We start from the raw sequence: 22,037 nt of genomic DNA, 5'->3' as shown, positions 1-22,037 counted from the left end.
TTTGATTTTTAACATATGATTTGTAGACATTTGAGTGTATTCCTCTTAGTGGGGACCTGTGATTGTGTCTGGATGAGACTTTTAGGTGATCTCAAACTAAGTACAATGATAGTGTGCTCATGGAATCTACATCTGTTTCCTATTTGAACCAATTCCCCTTTGTCTCACCTTTTCTTTTGTGCTTTAATTGTAATTCTAAAACTTTTTACTATCCCATTTCTTCTTTTTTACTGGCGCTGATATGACCTTAATGTGTTGCAAGCGCCGTAAAACCCTTAAAAACAAAAAACATTATTTATTATTTTTATAAAATTTGTTTAACCAGACTATGGAGTCATTCTTGGATGTCAATTTTTTGTCAAAGAGATTTTACCCCATTCTCTGGCATCTCACGACAGGACGTTGAAGGAAGGAGCTGTTGTATTGAAGGTAAGTGCAGATAGAACCAAATTGACGTCACTCAGTTCTTTGTTATTGTGCTTAGCCAACATTGTTCTCACTAAATTCTGTCAATCAGACTATAAAACGTTCAAGGTTACACATAATTTTGTTTGCGGCTATGTGGTCACTCGCTTGTGACACTCACTTTCGGATCGGAAATTCCTGAGCTCGAGCCTTGCTCGGCGCATAGTTGAGTCTTTGGAAAAGGCTCTTTACTCACATTCTCTCACCGTACTCATGTATAAAATGAGTTCCTGGCTGTTAACAGCATTGTCTCTGTCTGGAAAAAAAATATAATATTGCCTAACAGGCGCCATGCCTCGTTCTACATGTTACGTGTTGCTGTTGGTCAGGGACCCCTTGTAAAGCGTTTTGAGCACGTCTAGTGGATATTGCGATATATAAAAGCTCAAGTTGTTTTTTTTTAATTCAGCTAAACACACAGCATCGATATTAAAAAATAAAGACCCATTCTGAACTTGACTCAAGTCCCGGGTTTGAGAATTTAAGCCAAGAAGATTATAATGATCATTTTGATCTAGAAATATTGAAGGATGAGTTTTCTGTTTTGTTCTGAGTGCGCGACACTGTAGCAGGGTTGCCAATTTGGCAGATTTTCTTCCAAATGTCCTTTTTTGGCAGAATTTTAAGTCGTCTGGCAGAAAAAAAATGATTTGGCAGATTTTATTTTCCGTTATTATTTGTATCATGTATAGGTCTACTCCACGTTTTCTATGGCAATTTTTATGTATAAGTGATTTTTTTAAACTTGGGAAATGAAAAAATAAATTATGACATCGGCCTTGCGAATTTTTTTGTTTAACAAAACTGATGAATTTTCAAAGGGGGTATCTACTATAAATAGTACGGTTTGGCAGATTTTTGTGGTGAATGGCAGATTTTTAAAATCCATTTGGCAGAATGCCTGAATATAATCTGGCAACCCTGCACTGTAGTGGCTTCAGTGGCCACGTGGAACAACGACTCTTCTTTTCATAAAAGACAAGGGGTGTTAGTTACTGTCAGAAGTAGGATGGGTGGCAGTAGTAGTAGTAGCAGCGTATGGCTACACCTCCAAATGTATTTCGTCAGCCCAGCTTCTAAAGTCTTCCTCCACTCTAAGGATGGTTTCGTAGCCACCTTCAAGTTTAGTGACTGGACAGTTGAGGACAATGTGCTTGCTGGTCTCTGGGGCTGCCTGACATTTCTGGCAGGTATCACTGCTTCCAAGTTGGGTGGCAGTGATCATGAAAGAAAAAATATCTGGTTCCAGTACTGTGTACTTGGGTAAGGCACTTTACTTACATTACCCCACTAGACTCATGCATGAATAAGAAGTACCAGGCTTTAGGCTGTGACCGATATTGTAAGAGAGTTTGTACAAAAAGGTTGCCTAACAGGCTTTGAGTACATTAAGTGGATATTTCGCTATATAAAAGCTCAAGTTTTTTTTTTTTTTTTTTTGTTTGTTTTGATTGTTGTTTTATTTGTACCCATTCTTGTTTTATTTCAGATCAACAACACGCCGGTGGAAGGTTTGTCGTTGACAGAGGCCAAGAGAACTCTTGAGAAGTCAAAGGACAAATTGTTGCTGTTAGTGTCATCCCCCCCACTCCCACAACAGCCCTCACAACAACAACAACAACCCACACACGACCAGATGAGAACACAGACCTGGCTCAACAACAGCAATAACAGCCAACCTGGAGGTTTGTATTTTGTTTGTGCTGCTTGGACTGGCTGGGGGGGGACTTCTGACCTCCCATTGTGCATGATGTAAATAACAATGTGAAATGTATAATGTAAGCATTTGAGTGTATTCCTCTTTGTTGGATTTTGTGCTTATGTCCGGATGAGACAAAGGTGATCTCAAACTAAGTACATTGGTGGTGTGCTCTTGGAATCTACATCTGATCCCTATTTGTTCCCAGTTCCCCTTTGTCGTACTTTCTCTTGGGTGCTTTAATTGTAATTCTAGAACTTTTTACTATCCCATTTTCTTCCTTTTTACTGGCGCTGATATAACCTAAATGTGTTGCAAGCGCCGTAAAACCCTTAAAAACAAAACAAAACAAACAATTATGAAAACAGATAGAATGGATGTTTTGGGTTTCCCCTTTATCAACAAAAAGGATGAATGAAACACTACAGACGAATATGATCTGGTAGACTAATTAAATTGAAGCTTACCTTCAATTTCACATTTTTATTTATTTCTCGAGCTTCGAGCAGCAACATTTACGGTGTGCGTGATGCTAATCTTCCGTGGATCTGCGGAATTCCGGGATTTTATGATTTTCTTTTTAAAAATTTCCACTGATTTTGTCATGCCAGACATTTTCCCCTGATAAAAGCCTAGGTCAAGTGGTGGAGTCATGAAAAAAAAAAAAATCACCGTCATGTCTTGTGTCATAATTTGACACTCGTGCTCAAGAGCATGAATTTTGGTGACACTCCTCCCATTTTATTTTTATATTATTGCTGTTAATGGCCGGGTACTCATTTTACACCTGAGTACAATGAGAGGATACGAGTAAAGAGCCTTCTCCAGCCAGCCAAGGCTTTAGCTTTGCGCAGCCTAGAGATGGCCTCAAATCCAGCACCTTCTGATCAGAAGAGGAGTGTCATAGCACAAGACGACATAGCCGCAGATAGCCTTTTTCAGTTTTGAAAAGGCTCTTTAACCCCCATTCTCACACATATTTGGGACCATATAACACAGGTCCTTAAATCACTACACTGGCCTCCAATAGAGAAAATAATAAAATACAAAATTGCATGTTTTGCTTACAATTGCCTTCACCATACATCACCTGAATACCTTCAACATAAACCAACTCGATTTCTGCGATCCGCCAGTTCTTCGCAATTGGTGAAAAACATCCCAAGAACAAAGTTTGCTGAGCGTGGTTTTGCATTTTCGGCTCCAATCGTACCACCTAAAACGCGACAATGTGAAAGTCTACCAGTCTTCAAACGACAATTAAAAAACAAATCTTTTTCATTCTGCTTTTCATGATTCTATGTGAACTTCGAACAAGATATGTGTCTGACTGTTGTGGTGATTCTGTAGTCGAATGAATGAACTTGTGTGATCGATACCAAAAAAAAACTATTGCATAACTGCCAAGAACCCCCGATAATGAAATCGGATTTACCCCGATTTTATCTTGATTATACCTCACCCCTCCGGATTTTGTGAAACTCATATTTTTTAATTAATTAATTTTTAAAACTGGGTGGGGTTCCTGACCTCCCATAGTGGGCTTCTATCCCCTTATATCTGTTTTCCAACATGCTTTCTGTCTTTGTCTTGGAATGAGATTACTTGGTTTTGTCCTGGCCCTGGCCGGAGTCCTAGCTGGGAGGGAAACAGTCAAATGCATAGTTATTTTTTTGGGAGATGATATTTTTTTCCTTGTAAATCATCTCTCTGTTATGTATTATTATATTTGTTATTTTGAATGTATAATATACACATTTGAGTGTATTCCTCTTTGTTGGATTTTGTGCTTGTGTCTGGATGAGACTTATGGGTGATCTCAAACTAAGTACATTGGTGGTGTGCTCTTGGAATCTACATCTGATCCATATTTGTTCCCAGTTCCCCTTTGTCTTACTTTCTCTTGGGTGCTTTAATTTAATTCTAGAACTTTTTACTATCCCATTTTCTTCCTTTTTATTGGCGCTGATATAACCTAAACGTGTTTCAAGTGCCGTAAATCCCTTAAAAACAAACAATTTTTTTTTAAATGGCGGAAATAAAGCCACCTGCTTGCCTGTTTTATAATATGATTTATATAATCAGTTTTGTTTCCTTCCTGACTGAAGGAAAGGATTGTCATTTACAATTACACATAATTATTCAGACCTCACCTTGGCACATTCAAAAAACAAAAAAAATCAAAATTGAGCTTTATATAGCGCAATATCCACTAAATGTGCTCAAAGCGCTTTACAGGGGGTCCCTGGCCAACAGCAACATTTAACATGAAGGACGGGACATGGCGCCTGTTAGGTGATATTACAATTTTTTGGACAAAGACAACGCTGTTAACTGCCAGGTACTCATTTTACACCTGAGTACGGTGAGAGAATGTGAGTAAAGAGCCTTTTCCAAGGACTCAACTATGCGCCGAGCGCAAGGCTCGAACCCAGGACCTTCCGATCCGAAAGCGAGTGTCATACCACTAGACCACATTCATACCATTCGTCAGCCAGTTCACCTCAACAAAATTGTTGTTTGCGGGTTATCCTATTTATAGATGCTTGCGCCGCCCGCTACGCCTACCTAGGGTAAGTTGTTTATTGTTTTTTTTTTCCCTCTTAACATTGCTTACCCCTATTTTTTTCCCTAGACTCCTATTTTTTTTTAAAGAAGCATCCTATTTTTTTTCTTTACGGGTTGGCAGGTATGCTATTGTAAAGCACCTCTGGCACTATGTCAAATAATGAATTATTATAATAATAATAATATGTAATTTTCAATAATTTTGACAGACTACTCTAGCCTTCGTCGACCTGTCCCTGATGACGTCAACATCTACAGACCCAGTGTGAGGTCAGAGGAAGATCTCTACATGAAAGACCCCCGGATCGTGTCTCAACAACAACAGCAACTACAGCAGCTACCCCTACCACCACCACCACCACCCCCGCCACAACTGGAGGGAGGAGCCCAACACCCAAACAGACACCCCGTACCCCCGGGAGCCTATCCTGACTCTCAGAACACGCGCTATGATGGACATTACGTCTTTGACAATGATCTTCCTTCCAGAAACCCAGGTCAGTGTGCGGATGTGTAGTCCTTCATTCAGAGCCATTGTGCTCATGGAGCTGGAGTTTATCTATAGTGTGAAACGACCATAGACATTGCTTGTACTATGAAATATTCATTATATTTTATTTTATTATTATTATATTATATTATTAATTATATTATTATATTATTATTATTATTATTATATTATTATTATTATTATTATTATTTTATTATATTATTATTATTTTATATTATATATTATTATTATTATTATTATTATTATTATTATTATTATTATTATTATTATTATTATTATTATTATTATTATTATTATATTATTATTATTATTATTATTATATATTATTATTATTATTATTATTATTATTATTATTATTATTATTATTATTATTATTATTATTATTATTATTATTATTATTATTATTATTATTATTTATTATTATTATTATTATTATATTATTATTATTTATTATTATTATTATTATTATTATTATTATTATTATTATTATTATTATTATTATTATTATTATTATTATTATTATTATTATATTTATTATTATTATTATTATTATTATTATTATTATTATTATTATTAATTTATTATTATTATTATTATTATTATTATTATTATATATTATTATTATTTTATTATTATTTATTATTTTACTATATTATTATTATTAATTATTATTATTATTATATATTATTATTATTATTATTATTATTATTATTATTATTATTATTATTATTATATATTATTATTATTATTATTATTATTATTATTATTATTACAACAATGATCCCATAACAAGTTGGAAATAAGTAAACATCATTTAAAGGCATACAAGCAAATCCAAATTTGACTAAATGAAGCTCATTTTCTATTTTATAGGTCGTGACCTTGACCCTAGAGATGGCTACCACAGCGACTGGGACGACCCTTCAAGAGTTAGGAGGCGTGACCGAGACTACGAAGACGACGTCTTCCCCTCTCCACCACGCATTATTCACGAGTAAGTTTTTGAAACGATTGGTCTAGGAATTGAAGTCCTTCCTTTTTCTCACTTTGAGAAATTAATTTATCTAACAAGACTATTTTTAACAAATCCTGGATTTAATTATGGTGATTTTCGGACTTTTAAAAATTTTTCCGATGGTCCAGTCGTCGTAACTTCTGCTTTTTAATAGCTGGTGATAGGTATGATGTCAGTAGTTTGTCTTTGAGTGTGTCAATTTGTTTGTATTTTTTTTTACAAAATAAAACAGCTTTAATACATTTTTTATATTAATTATTATGATAAAAGTCAGGCTTTTTGTGTTTAACTCTCTCCTTACCAGCCATTTTCAGGATTTTCCCCAAAACTTCACAACCAACTAACACAAAAATAGATTTTTTATCACTCTGACATAAAAGCAGTAAAGTTCTTACCATACATAATTTCTTTATCAAAATATAATCTACAACATACTTCTTTAAATGTTATGATGTACAAAAGAAATTTGAATAAGTAACAGGATGGTTGTAATCAAAACGAATGTGACGATTTTCCCATAGTTGGTAAGGAGAGGGTTAATAATTAATTTTTGGTGGTAGATTTTTGTTTGTTTAGTTTTTAGATTTTCAAAATCAATGGATTTTTTTTTATAATTATAATTCATAGCATTGGCTTGGAAAAAAAACAGAAATATAAGTTTTGATAATGTTTGAGATAGAAGAAGGCAATAATTTTAAAATCCCTATAGATAGTATGCGCTTTGCTAAGAAGCTCATAACATTGCCATCCGAAAGTATAACGGACCAACACACAAAATTGTGTGTATCCATGAACGTTTATAGTCAGGTTAATACAGTTCAGTGAGCATTACTCATAAACGCGGATGGCAAAAAACAATAACAAAGACCTGAGTGACGTCATCTTCGAACTATCTATATAGAAAGGTTAACCAAGCTTGACGCTACGTGTGTTTGTTTTTAGAAAGTCTGCTGACAACCCAAATTGTTATGGCTGATTGTTGGCATGGAAACACTCAAACAACCCCGATAAAGTCTCCATTACACAGGGTGTCCAGGGAAGTCGGAAAGTTGGAAATTGGTCGGAAATTTCATACTTGGTCGGAAATGTTGGAAATAATGGGATTGAGGGTGAAATTTCCTCTAAAATTAGAAAAATCAGGAATTTCTTGCTTAAAATGTGATATAAAAAATGTACAAAGGACAACTGCTGTGCACACAATTGTATTAGTTTACTACAACTTTCACCACATCATCATCCGTGTCACCATCACTATTACAAACTACTACATCATCATCCCTACCACCAACACCACTCACAAATGCAACCACCACCACATCATCATCCCCATCACCACCACTACCACATCCCATACAATCACTACAACTACTACCACATCATCATACCCACCACCACAAGTACTCCAACCACCACTACATCATCATCCTTATCACCACTGCTACTGCAACTACTACCACATCATCATCACTACCACCACTACTGCAACCACTACCACCACATCATCATCACCATCACCACTACTGCAACCACTATCACATCATCATCACTACCACCACTACTGCAACCACTACCACATCATCATCTCTACCACCACTACTGCAACCACTGCCACATCATCATCACTACCACCACTACCACATCATCATCACTACCACCACTACTGCAACCACTGCCACATCATCATCACTACCACCACTACCACATCATCATCACTACCACCACTACTGCAACCACTACATCATCATCACTACCACCACATCATCACTACCACCACTACTGCAACCACTACCACATCATCACTACCACCACTACTGCAACCACTACATCATCATCACTACCACCACTACTGCAACCACTACCACATCATCATCACTACCACCACTACTGCAACCACTACCACATCATCATCACTACCACCACTACTGCAACCACTACCACATCATCACTACCACCACTACTGCAACCACTACATCATCATCACTACCACCACATCATCACTACCACCACTACTGCAACCACTACCACATCATCACTACCACCACTACTGCAACCACTACATCATCATCACTACCACCACTACTGCAACCACTACCACATCATCATCACTACCACCACTACTGCAACCACTACCACATCATCATCACCACCACCACTACTGCAACCACTACCACATCATCATCATTACCACCACTACTGCGACCACTACATCATCATCACTACCACCACTACTGCAACCACTACCACATCATCATCACTACCACCACTATTGCAACCACTACATCATCATCATCATTACCACCACTACTGCGACCACTACATCATCATCACTACCACCACTACTGCAACCACTACCACATCATCATCATTACCACCACTACTGCAACCACTACATCATCATCATCACTACCACCACTACTGCAACCACTACCACATCATCATCACTACCACCACTATTGCAACCACTACATCATCATCACTACCACCACTACTGCAACCACTACCGCTGCATTATCATCATCCCTACCACCACCACACCGCCATTGCTACAACTACTACTACATCACCATCTATACCACCCTCATCATTACTACAACCACCACTATATCATCATCCCTATCACCTCCACAACTATAACCACCACCACATTCATCACCATGCCTACCACTACTACAACCACCACATGACTATCCCTAACACCGCCACTATTACTACAACCAACATATCATCATCCCTACCACAACCACCACGACTACAATCGCTGCCACATCATCATCCCTACCATCATTACTACAACCATTATAAACAACTACCACTGCACTATCATCTCTACCACTAGTACCAGTACTTACTGCCACATCATACCTGCAAACAAATCATATGAGTATTTTTAAAAGTGAAAATGGGGATGGGTGGTGGCCTTTGACATTGTATAATCACATGGTACCATTCTCTAAGTAGATAAGATTTTATATGTTGCTATCAGTTTTTAAACTTTTGAAATTCCTCAGAATGTTGTCAAAAATTGCTGCGAGACACATTTTGGGTTGCATCTCAGTAAATTTTAATGAAATTCAAATTTATAGATTATAGTCGCATGGATGGGTCCTGATCTGTGCACTGAGAAATTTCCTCCTTTTTTGACCAGTCATTTTCACCTTTGCTCTTACTTTAAAATATGGATTGTGTTGAGTTAAGACCTATTTTAAGTAGGATTGTCTTTTTTAAGCATATAGAACACTGTGGGGATGGCAAGAATTGGTAAAATACCTGGTAGGAAATTTCACTTCTAGGTAGGAAATTTTAAGGTTGAATTTCCCTGGACACCCTATTACAACAAGGTCTAATCATTCCCATGATTCCTTTCGGTTATTAAATATATGCGCATATGTACACATCGACTGTAAGCGATGAAATTTATTAATCAAAGTGGTGGATTTGTTAGTGGCTGATATGTGAAAACATGTTTATTTATGCTTAAAAGAGAAGATTAATTATAACGATTAAGGTTTGAAAAAATTTGTTCATTTCATCGTTCAGTCACATCTTTGGAAATTTAACATTCTTCGCAGTACAAAATGAAACTTTTTTTTTTTTCATACTCCATTAAAAATTTAGCACTCTTCATTGTATAAAATGAAGGTTTTCTTGTTTTTTTTCACGTACCATTGGAAATTTAGCATTCCTCATAGTACAAAATGAATCATTTATATATTTTCATACACCATTAGAATTTTAGCATTCTTCGTTGTATGTACAAAATGAAACATTTATTTTTTTCCATTCACCATTAGAATTTTAGCATTCTTCGTTGTGCAAAATGAAATTATTTTTTTTTTCATTCACCATTTTTGGCAATGGAATTTTAAACATCTTTTTCTCTTCTTTTTTTTTTTTTTTTGTCTCTATTTTTTTCTTTTATTACTAAACTAGATTTGCACCTATAATTTTATTTTGTTTTATTTATTTATTGATTTATTAATTAATTTACTTATTTTTATTAATGAATTTCATTTTAGTCAAGTCACAAATGACCTTTTTTCTGTCATCACCACACATTTAGTATTCCACAATCAGTTCCTAGAACCATCACATGTGTATAATTTTTTCACTATTGCCGTCGTGGTCATTGTCATTATTATTATTATTATTATCATCATCGTCGTCGTCATCACCACCATCACAACTGCCACCACCACTACTACCACCACCACCAACCCCCCCACCCCCATCACTATCATCAGGAGATACGTTGATATGAGGAGTGACATTTGGTAAATTTTTTTTTAAATCTCCGTTTTATTCTATTTTATCATTTTTATTTTTGGTTCGTCTCTACTTTTTTTTGTTTTGCATTTTGCATTTCCCCTCGTGACTCAATTCATAAACATAAACTGTTACTGTGTATAGGTAATTTAGACATGAAACCGGATATCATCCGAATACTGGTATTAAATTCATAAACTGTTACTGAGTATAGGTAATTTAGACATGAAACTGGATTCCATCCGAATGCTGGTATTAAATTCATAAACTGTTACTGTGTATAGGTAATTTAGACATTTTATACTGGATTCCATCCGAATACTGGAATTAAATTCATAAACTGTTACTGAGTATAGGTAATTAAGACATGAAACTGGATATCATCCGAATACTGGTATTAAATTCATAAACTGTTACTGTGTATAGAAGGTAATTTAGACATGAAACTGGATATCATCCAAATACTGGTATTAAATTCATAAACTGTTACTGTGTATAGGTAATTTAGACTTTTTATACTGGATATCATCCGAATACTGGTATTAAATTCATAAACTGTTACTGCGTATAGGTAATTTAGACTTTTTATACTGGATATCATCCGAATACTGGTATTAAATTCATAAACTGTTACTGAGTATAGGTAATTTAGACATGAAACTGGATATCATCCGAATGCTGGTATTAAATTCATAAACTGTTACTGCGTATAGAAGGTAATTTAGACTTTTTATACTGGATATCATCCGAATACTGGTATTAAATTCATAAACTGTTACTGAGTATAGGTAATTTAGACATGAAACTGGATTCCATCCGAATGCTGGTATTAAATTCATAAACTGTTACTGTGTATAGGTAATTTAGACATGAAACTGGATATCATCCGAATACTGGTATTAAATTCATAAACTGTTACTGAGTATAGGTAATTTAGACATTTTATACTGGATAGCATCCGAATGCTGGTATTAAATTCATAAACTGTTACTGCGTATAGGTAATTTAGACTTTTTATACTGGATATCATCCGAATGCTGGTATTAATTCATAAACTGTTACTGTGTATAGAAGGTAATTTAGACATGAAACTGGATATCATCCGAATACTGGTATTAAATTCCTAAACTTACTGTGTATAGGTAATTTAGACATGAAACTGGATATCATTCGAATACTGGTATTAAATTCCTAAACTTACTGTGTATAGGTAATTTAGACATGAAACTGGATATCATTCGAATACTGGTATTAAATTCATAAACTGTTACTGTGTATAGGTAATTTAAACTTGATACTGGATATCATCCGTATAGAGGGATTCATTGCTCAAGTGTGCTTATTATGATGGTGGATTATGAAGGATTAAATGAGATAAAAATGATAAAGATAATATACGGCAGAGGATGTGGTTTGTTATTGTTTTGATAGATGCCGGAAGGGATTTATTTATTACTAAAGGTACAGAGTATGATTTCTGTGGAGAAAAGAGTTACAGTTATTCGTAGAATATTAATTTCTTATAAAATAATTATCAGGTGAGTTTACATACTCAACAATCCGAATGCTGGTATAAAATTCATAAACTGTTACTGTATAAAGTTGAATTAGAAAGGGAAGGGATTTATTTATTACTAAAGGTACAGAGTATGATTTCTGTGGAGTAAAGAGTTACAGATATTCGTAGCATATTAATTCCATATAAAATAATTATCAGGTGAGTTTACATACTCAGCAATCCGAATGCTGGTATTAAATTCATAAACTGTTACTGTATAAAGTTGGATTAGAATTGATACTGGATATCATCCGGATGCTGTTACAAATATAAAAGATGACATGTACTGTATGAAATAGAATTTGGTAGCATATGGACTTGACGTGTAAACAAAGGAAGGGTGAAAGGGAAATTGGTCATACTTGCTGGTCATTACGCTACATTTTATTACATTTATACTATATTACATCACAATACAATTACATGGCACATAACACACCATTTACATTTCATTACATTACATTACATTACATTACATTACATTTATACTATATTACATCACAATACAATTACATGGCACATAACACACCATTTACATTACATTACATTACATTACATTTATACTATATTACATCACAATACAATTACATGGCACATAACACACCATTTACATTACATTACATTACATTACATTTATACTATATTACATCACAATACAATTACATGGCACATAACACAACATTTACATTACATTACATTAAATTACATTTATACTATATTACATCACAATACAATTACATGGCACATAACACACCATTTACATTACATTACATTACATTACATTTATACTATATTACATCACAATACAATTACATGGCACATAACACACCATTTACATTACATTACATTTATACTATATTACATCACAATACAATTACATGGCACATAACACACCATTTACATTACATTACATTTATACTATATTACATCACAATACAATTACATGGCACATAACACACCATTTACATTTCATTGCATTACATTACATTTATACTATATTACATCACAATACAATTACATGGCACATAACACACCATTTACATTACATTACATTACATTACATTTATACTATATTACATCACAATACAATTACATGGCACATAACACACCATTTACATTACATTACATTACATTACATTTATACTATATTACATCACAATACAATTACATGGCACATAACACACCATTTACATTACATTACATTTATACTATATTACATCACAATACAATTACATGGCACATAACACACCATTTACATTACATTACATTACATTACATTACATTTATACTATATTACATCACAATACAATTACATGGCACATAACACACCATTTACATTACATTACATTACATTTATACTATATTACATCACAATACAATTACATGGCACATAACACAACATTTACATTACATTACATTTATACTATATATTACATCACAATACAATTACATGGCACATACACACCATTTACATTACATTACATTACATTACATTTATACTATATTACATCACGATACAATTACATGGCACATAACACACCATTTACATTACATTACATTTATACTATATTACATCACAATACAATTACATGGCACATAACACACCATTTACATTACATTACATTTACTATATTACATCACAATACAATTACATGGCACATAACACACCATTTACATTTCATTACATTACATTTATACTATATTACATCACAATACAATTACATGGCACATAACACACCATTTACATTTCATTACATTTATACTATATTACATCACAATACAATTCCATGGCACATAACACACAATTTACATTACATTACATTTATACTATATTACATCACAAATACAATTCCATGGCACATAACACACAATTTACATACTTTACATTTACATTTATTACTATATTACATCACAATACAATTACATGGCACATAACACACCATTTACATTACATTACATTACATTTATACTATATTACATCACAATACAATTACATGGCACATAACACACCATTTACATTACATACATTTATACTATATTACAGCACAATACAATTACATGGCACATAACACACCATTTACATTACATACATTACATTTATACTATATTACATCACAATACAATTACATGGACATACACCCATTTACATCATTACATTACATTACATTTATACTCTATTACATCACAATACAATTACATGGCACATAACACACCATTTACATTACATTACTTACATTACATTTATATATATACATCACAATACAATTACATGGCACATAACACACCATTTACTTACATTACATATTACATTTTATACTATATTACATCACAATACAATTACATGGCACATAACACACCATTTACATTACATTACATTACATTACTTTATACTATATTACATCACAATACAATTACATGGCACATAACACACCATTTACATTACATTAATACATTTTATACTATATTACATCACAATACAATTACATGGCACATAACACACCATTTACATTACATTACATTATATTACTATATTACATCACAATACAATTACATGGCACATAACACACCATTTACATTACATTACATTACATTTATACTATATTACATCACAATACAATTACATGGCACATAACACACCATTTACATTACATTACATTTTATTACTATATTACATCACAATACAATTACATGGCACATAACACACACATTTTACATTACATTACATTTATACTATATTACATCACAATACAATTACTGGCACATAACACACCATTCATTACATTACATTAATATTATCATTTATACTATATTACATCACAATACAATTATCATCACATAAAACACAACCATTTACATTACATTAAATTTATATATATTACATCACAATACAATTACATGGCACATAAACACCATTTACATTACATTACATATACATTTACATCACAATACAATTACATGGCACATAACACACCATTTACTTCATTACATTTATACTATATTACATCACAAATACAATTACATGGCACATAACAACCATTTACATTACATTACTTACATTACATTTATACTATATTACATCACAATACAATTACATGGCACATAACACACATTCTTACATTACATTATTACATTTATACTATTATTACATCACAATACAATTACATGGCACATAACACACACATTTACATTACATTACATTACATTTATACTATATTACATCACATTACAATTACATGGCACATAACACACCATTTACATTACATTACATTTATACTATATTACATCACAATACAATTACATGGCACATAACACAACATTTACATTCATTACATTACATTAATACTATATTACATCACAATACAATTACATGGCACATAACACACCATTTACATTACATTAATACATTACATTTATACTATATTACATCACAATACAATTCCATGGCACATAACACACCATTTACATTTCATTACATTACATTTATTACTATATTACATCACAATACAATTACATGGCACATAACACTACCATTTACATTTCATTACATTACATTTATACTATATTTCATCACAATACAATTACATGGCACATAACACACCATTTACATTACATTACATTTATACTATATTACATCACAATACAATTACATGGCACATAACACACCATTTACATTACATTACATTTTATTACTATATTACATCACAATACAATTACATGGCACATAACACACCATTTACATTACATTACATTTTATACTATATTACTCACAATACAATTACATGGCACATAACACACCATTTACATTACATTACATTTATACTATATTACATCACAATACAATTATATGGCACATAACACACCATTTACATTACTACTTACATTTTATACTATATTACATCACAATACAATTACATGGCACATAACACACCATTTACATTACATTACATTTATACTATATTACATCACAATACAATTACATGGCACATAACACACCATTTACATTACATTACATTACTTTACTATATTACATCACAATACAATTACATGGCACATAACACACCATTTACATTAATTACATTACATTATATACTATTACATCACAATACAATTACATGGCACATAACACACCATTTACATTACATTACATTACATTTATACTATATTACATCACAATACAATTACATGGCACATAACACACCATTTACATTACATTACATTATATACTATATTACATCACAATACAATACATGGCACATAACACACCATTTACATTACATTACATTTATACTATATTACATCACAATACAATTACATGGCACATAAACACACATTTACATTACATTACATTACATTTAATACTATATTACATCACAATACAATTACATGGCACATAACACACCATTTACATACATTACATTACATTACATTTATACTATATTACATCACAATACAATTACATGGCACATAACACACATTACATTACATTACATTACATTACATATTATACTATATTACATCACAATACAATAAAAAAAAAAAAAAAAAAAAAAAAAAAAAAAAAAAAAAAAAAAAAAAAAAAAAAAAAAAAAAAAAAAAAAAAAAAAAAAAAAAAAAAAAAAAAAAAAAAAAAAAAAAAAAAAATTTTTTTTTTTTTTTTTTTTTTTTTTAATCACAACATTACATACATTCATTACATTTATACTATATTACATCACAATACAATTCATGGCACATAAACCACATTAATTACATTTATACTTTATTATCATCACAATACAATACATGGCACATAACACACATTTACATTATACATTACATTTTTATACTAATTACATCACAACAATTACATGCACATAACAACCATTTACATTACATATTACATTTATACTATATTACATCGCAATACAATTACATGGCACATAACAAACATTTACATTACATTACATTTATACTATATTACATCACAATACAATTACATGGCACATAACACACCATTACATTACATACATTTTACTATATTACATCACAATACAATTACATGGCAATAAACAACATTTACATTACATTAATTTTATACTATATTACATCACAATACAATTACATGGCACATAACACACCATTTACATTTACTATTACATTATACTATTTACATCATCAATACAATACATGGCACATAACAAACATTTACATTACATTACATTTATACTATATTACATACAATACAATTACATGGCACATAACACCATTTACATTACATTTTACATTTATACTATATTACATCACAATACAATTACATGGCACATACACACATTTACATTAATTTATACATATTACATCACAATACAATTACATGCACTAACACACCATTACATTCATTACATTTATACTATATACATCACAATACAATTACTGGCACATAACACACATTTACATTACATTACATTACATTTATACTATATTACATCACAATACAATTACATGGCACATAACACACTTTACATTACATTACATTTATACTATATTACATCACAATCAATACATGGCACATAACACACCATTTACATTACATTACATTTATACTATATTACATCAAATACAATTACATGGCACATAACACAACATACATTACATTTATATATTACATCACAAACAATTACATGGCACATAACACACCATTTACTACATTACATTATATATATTACATCACAATACATTACATGGCACATAACACACCATTTACATTACATTACATTTATACTATATACATCACAATACAATTACATGGCACATAAACACCATTTACATTACATTACATTTATACTATATTACATCAAATACAATTACATGGCACATAACACACCATTTACATTACATTACATTATACTATATTACATCACAATACAATTACATGGCACATAACACACCATTACATTACATTCTTATACTATATTACATCACAATACAATTACATGGCACATAAACACCATTTACATTACATTACATTTTACTATATTACATCAAATACAATTACATGGCACATAACACACCATTTAAAATTCATTACTTTATATATATTACATCACATACATTACATGGCACATAACACACCATTTACATTACATTACTTTATACTATATTACATCACAATACAATTACATGGCACATAACACCATTTACATTACATTACATTTATACTATATTACATACAATACAATTACATGGCACATAACCACCATTTACATTACATTACATTTATATAATTTACTCACATACAATTAATGGCAATAACAACCATTACTTACATTACATTTATACTATATTACATCACAATACAATTACATGGCACATAACACACCATTTACATTAAATTACATTACATTTATACTATATTACATCACAATACAATTACATGGCACATAACATACCATTTACATTACATTACATTACATTTATACTATATTACATCACAATACAATTACATGGCACATAACACACCATTTACATTACATTACATTTATACTATATTACATCACAATACAAGTACATGGCACATAACACACCATTTACATTACATTACATTTATACTATATTACATCACAATACAATTACATGGCACATAACACACCATTTACATTACATTACATTACATTTATACTATATTACATCACAATACAATTACATGGCACATAACACACCATTTACATTACATTACATTACATTACATTTATACTATATTACATCACAATACAATTACATGGCACATAACACACCATTTACATTACATTACATTACATTACATTACATTTATACTATATTACATCACAATACAATTACATGGCACATAACACACCATTTACATTACATTACATAACATTTATACTATATTACATCACAATACAATTACATGGCACATAACACACCATTTACATTACATTACATTTATACTATATTACATCACAATACAATTACATGGCACATAACAAACCATTTACATTACATTACATTTATACTATATTACATCACAATACAATTACATGGCACATAACACACCATTTACATTACATTACATTACATTTATACTATATTACATCACAATACAATTACATGGCACATAACACACCATTTACATTACATTACATTACATTACATTACATTACATTACATTACATTACATTACATTACATTTGAAAATTACATCAGATTACAATTACATGACATAACACATCAACATTGAATTGCATTTATACTATATATATTATATCACATTACAATTATATGAACCAGTTTTGAATGTATAGATGAACATACATAAGTATACAATATTAGTGCCTTTTAAGGCAAATACTGGATTCGACTGCACGAAGATGCAATTAATTGTGACCCATTGTGTCTCTCTGGTATTATGTTTGAATGGATGAAGATATAGAACACTGCGCAATGGTTCCAAATGATGGAAGTTTCTAGAATGTTCTCGATAGGAATTGTAGTCACGTGGTTTTGTAGCACAGTTCCCACTTTTTTTTGTGTGTGTTGTTTGTTGATGTATTTGTCATTAATTTTATAACAGTAGATAGATGATCCTACATAGTAATCCATAGTACAATCCATTTTTTTTTATGTTGTCAGTCTGAGGAAATTAGGATGAAGTTTTCATGGCTTTCAGAACGTAGTGAAAAAATAAAAATATTGTAAAATAAATAAGTTAAAGTTAAAGAGAATGAAAACAAAATGAGTTCAACCATGACCTAAATCATGTGTGTTCTGTTCACAAAAATACACGCCTTAATTGATAGTGATTTAATACGACTAATAATTAGCATGGGCATTGATTATCTCATTATAGTATTACAGATAATGAAATCAAATTTAATATGACTGTGTACGAATGATTCGATTTACCCGTTTGGCTGATTTCATAATATACAAACAACGTATCATTCATTCGTATTGAGAGAGGTGAATGAATGAATATATTAATGACATTTTATATAGAATTTACTCTTATTATTTATTGTTAGTGTCATTCTATTTTCTAGGACTTTTTTATGCTTTCTCTTGTTGATCAGGATCAGTTTTTATTTGTTTAATCAGCATCCATACCAAACTAACAATTTTACACAACTAAACTAATTCAATCTTGTTATCTCATTTATTTCATCATTGGTTGCATATAAATTGTTTTTTTTGGTTTGCCTGCACCGTTGAGGTCATACATTTAATCCATGCAAAAAAGATGAATGTTTTGTGTTGTTGTTGTTATAAATTCTGATTTTTATTGTTTATAATATTGATATTGTTGCATTGATTGGATGTTGCATATAGATAGTATGCGCTTGGCTAAGAAGCTCATAACATTGCCATCCAGAAGTATAACGGACCAACACACAAAACGGTGTGTATCCATGAACTTTTATAGTCAGGTTAATACAGTTCAGTGAGCATAACTCATAAATGCGGATGGCAAAAATTAATAAAAAGACCTTAGTGACGTCATCTTTGAACTGTCTATTGACATTGGAATTATATATTTTTATAGTTCAAGATGTTAAAAAAACCCAAAAAACAAAAAAAACAAACCTGGCTTTATCCATGCATAATTGCCAAAGATAAATAAAATGGTTGGAGCACTAAGGTTCGTTGTAACCATAGAATCAAGTGTAGCTTTACTTACCTTTAATGGCTGCATTGTTGTGTGCAAGATGTACTGTCACACCAAATGTGACCCTTCGCCTCAAAACGGTATTAAGTCGGATTGTTTAAGATGGTTTGAAAATTGAATTTATAGCCAGAAATATCAGACTTGGGTTGAGTTTATACGATTTATTGAGGAGAATGGATACCATATTGTAGGGTGCTAATGCTAACGATTTATAATTTTGACCAGTTTAACATTAAATTCGGCTTTTAAGCATCTGGTTCGTTCCAACATAATATCGTTTTGAGACGATGGGTCACAAATAGCAGTGGTGAGTAGAGTAGACGAAATCTATTTATGGACAGTTGAAAGGTCGTTACATGACCTCAAAGTTTGTTTAAGCTCTAGTTAATCAATATAACAAATCAAACAACAGATTGGAGAAGAAGAAGGAAAATCCAAAAAAAAAAAATAAATATAAAAAAAAAAAAAAAAACATCCAAAAGCAAATTTGCTTCCCTGAAGTAAAGTTCCGTTCTGTATGCATTCATAAATAGCCAATATGGCAAGCATTTATTTATAAGCATGGATGATATTTCATCATGTATGGCAGTTATATTATTCTGAAATGCTTTAACTTTGATGGGAATGATTCCAGCACGTCGAATTCCAGCATACAAGAAATGCTGGGTAACCAAATTTTAGCAAATGCAAATGCAGGCTCGGATAATAGCACACTTCTTGGCTTCTCTTGAGTGAGTGCTATAATCCCGCGAGTACTGTAGTATATAGATTCATGTTTGTGTCGATTGTTTGTTTGTGCTTGGATGGATCTTCGTGTTGTTTTAATTGCAAGGCTTTCATCACTTGTTTCGACTAACCGTTTAAAATAACCATTTATCGTTTCTACTAACCCATTCAAAATAACCCACTGTCCATTGATTCGATGTTTTGTGTCGCAACTCGTTCAAGGTTTAAATTTTTTTATTTTTTTACTTTATTACTTCATTACCTTTATCAAAGGAACGATAAATTGCGGCTATGTGGTCTTGTGGTATGACACTCGCTTTCGGATCGGAAGGTCCTGGGTACGAGCCTCGCTCAGCGCATAGTTGAGTCCTTGGAGAAAGCTCTTTACTCACATTCTCTCAGCATACTCAGGTGTAAATGAATACCTGGCCGTTAACAGCGTTGTCTCTGTCCGAAAAAAATTGTAATATCGCCTAACACGCGTCATGTCCCGTCCTACATGTTAAATGTTGCTGTTGGCCAGGGACCCCCTGTAAAACTCTTTGCACGTTTAGTGGATATTGCGCCATATAA

General features: G+C 31.7%; 1 protein-coding gene across 10 annotated transcripts in view; it reads left to right on the top strand.

Moving 5' to 3' along the window:
- The window catches only part of LOC144960864 (tight junction protein 1-like), a 192,822-nt gene that overhangs the window by 84,697 nt on the left and 86,088 nt on the right, over positions 1-22,037 (top strand). For 8 of the 10 annotated variants that reach the window (XM_078894257.1, XM_078894255.1, XM_078894259.1 and 5 more), the window contains 5 exons: positions 326-429; positions 1,955-2,150; positions 4,942-5,229; positions 6,117-6,237; positions 10,500-10,529. In XM_078894257.1, coding sequence (XP_078750383.1) covers positions 326-429; positions 1,955-2,150; positions 4,942-5,229; positions 6,117-6,237; positions 10,500-10,529 — 739 coding nt within the window. The remainder of the gene's footprint in view (positions 1-325; positions 430-1,954; positions 2,151-4,941; positions 5,230-6,116; positions 6,238-10,499; positions 10,530-22,037) is intronic. The other 2 variants (XM_078894252.1, XM_078894254.1) reach the window with 1 other exon arrangement.

Source organism: Berghia stephanieae, chromosome 15 (assembly GCF_034508935.2).
Source record: "Berghia stephanieae isolate SIO BIC M18660-M18661 chromosome 15, UCSD_Bste_1.3, whole genome shotgun sequence".
NCBI classification, from domain to species: domain Eukaryota; kingdom Metazoa; phylum Mollusca; class Gastropoda; order Nudibranchia; family Aeolidiidae; genus Berghia; species Berghia stephanieae.
Note: the sequence above shows the minus strand (reverse complement) of the source record. Positions and strands in the feature narration are given on the sequence as shown.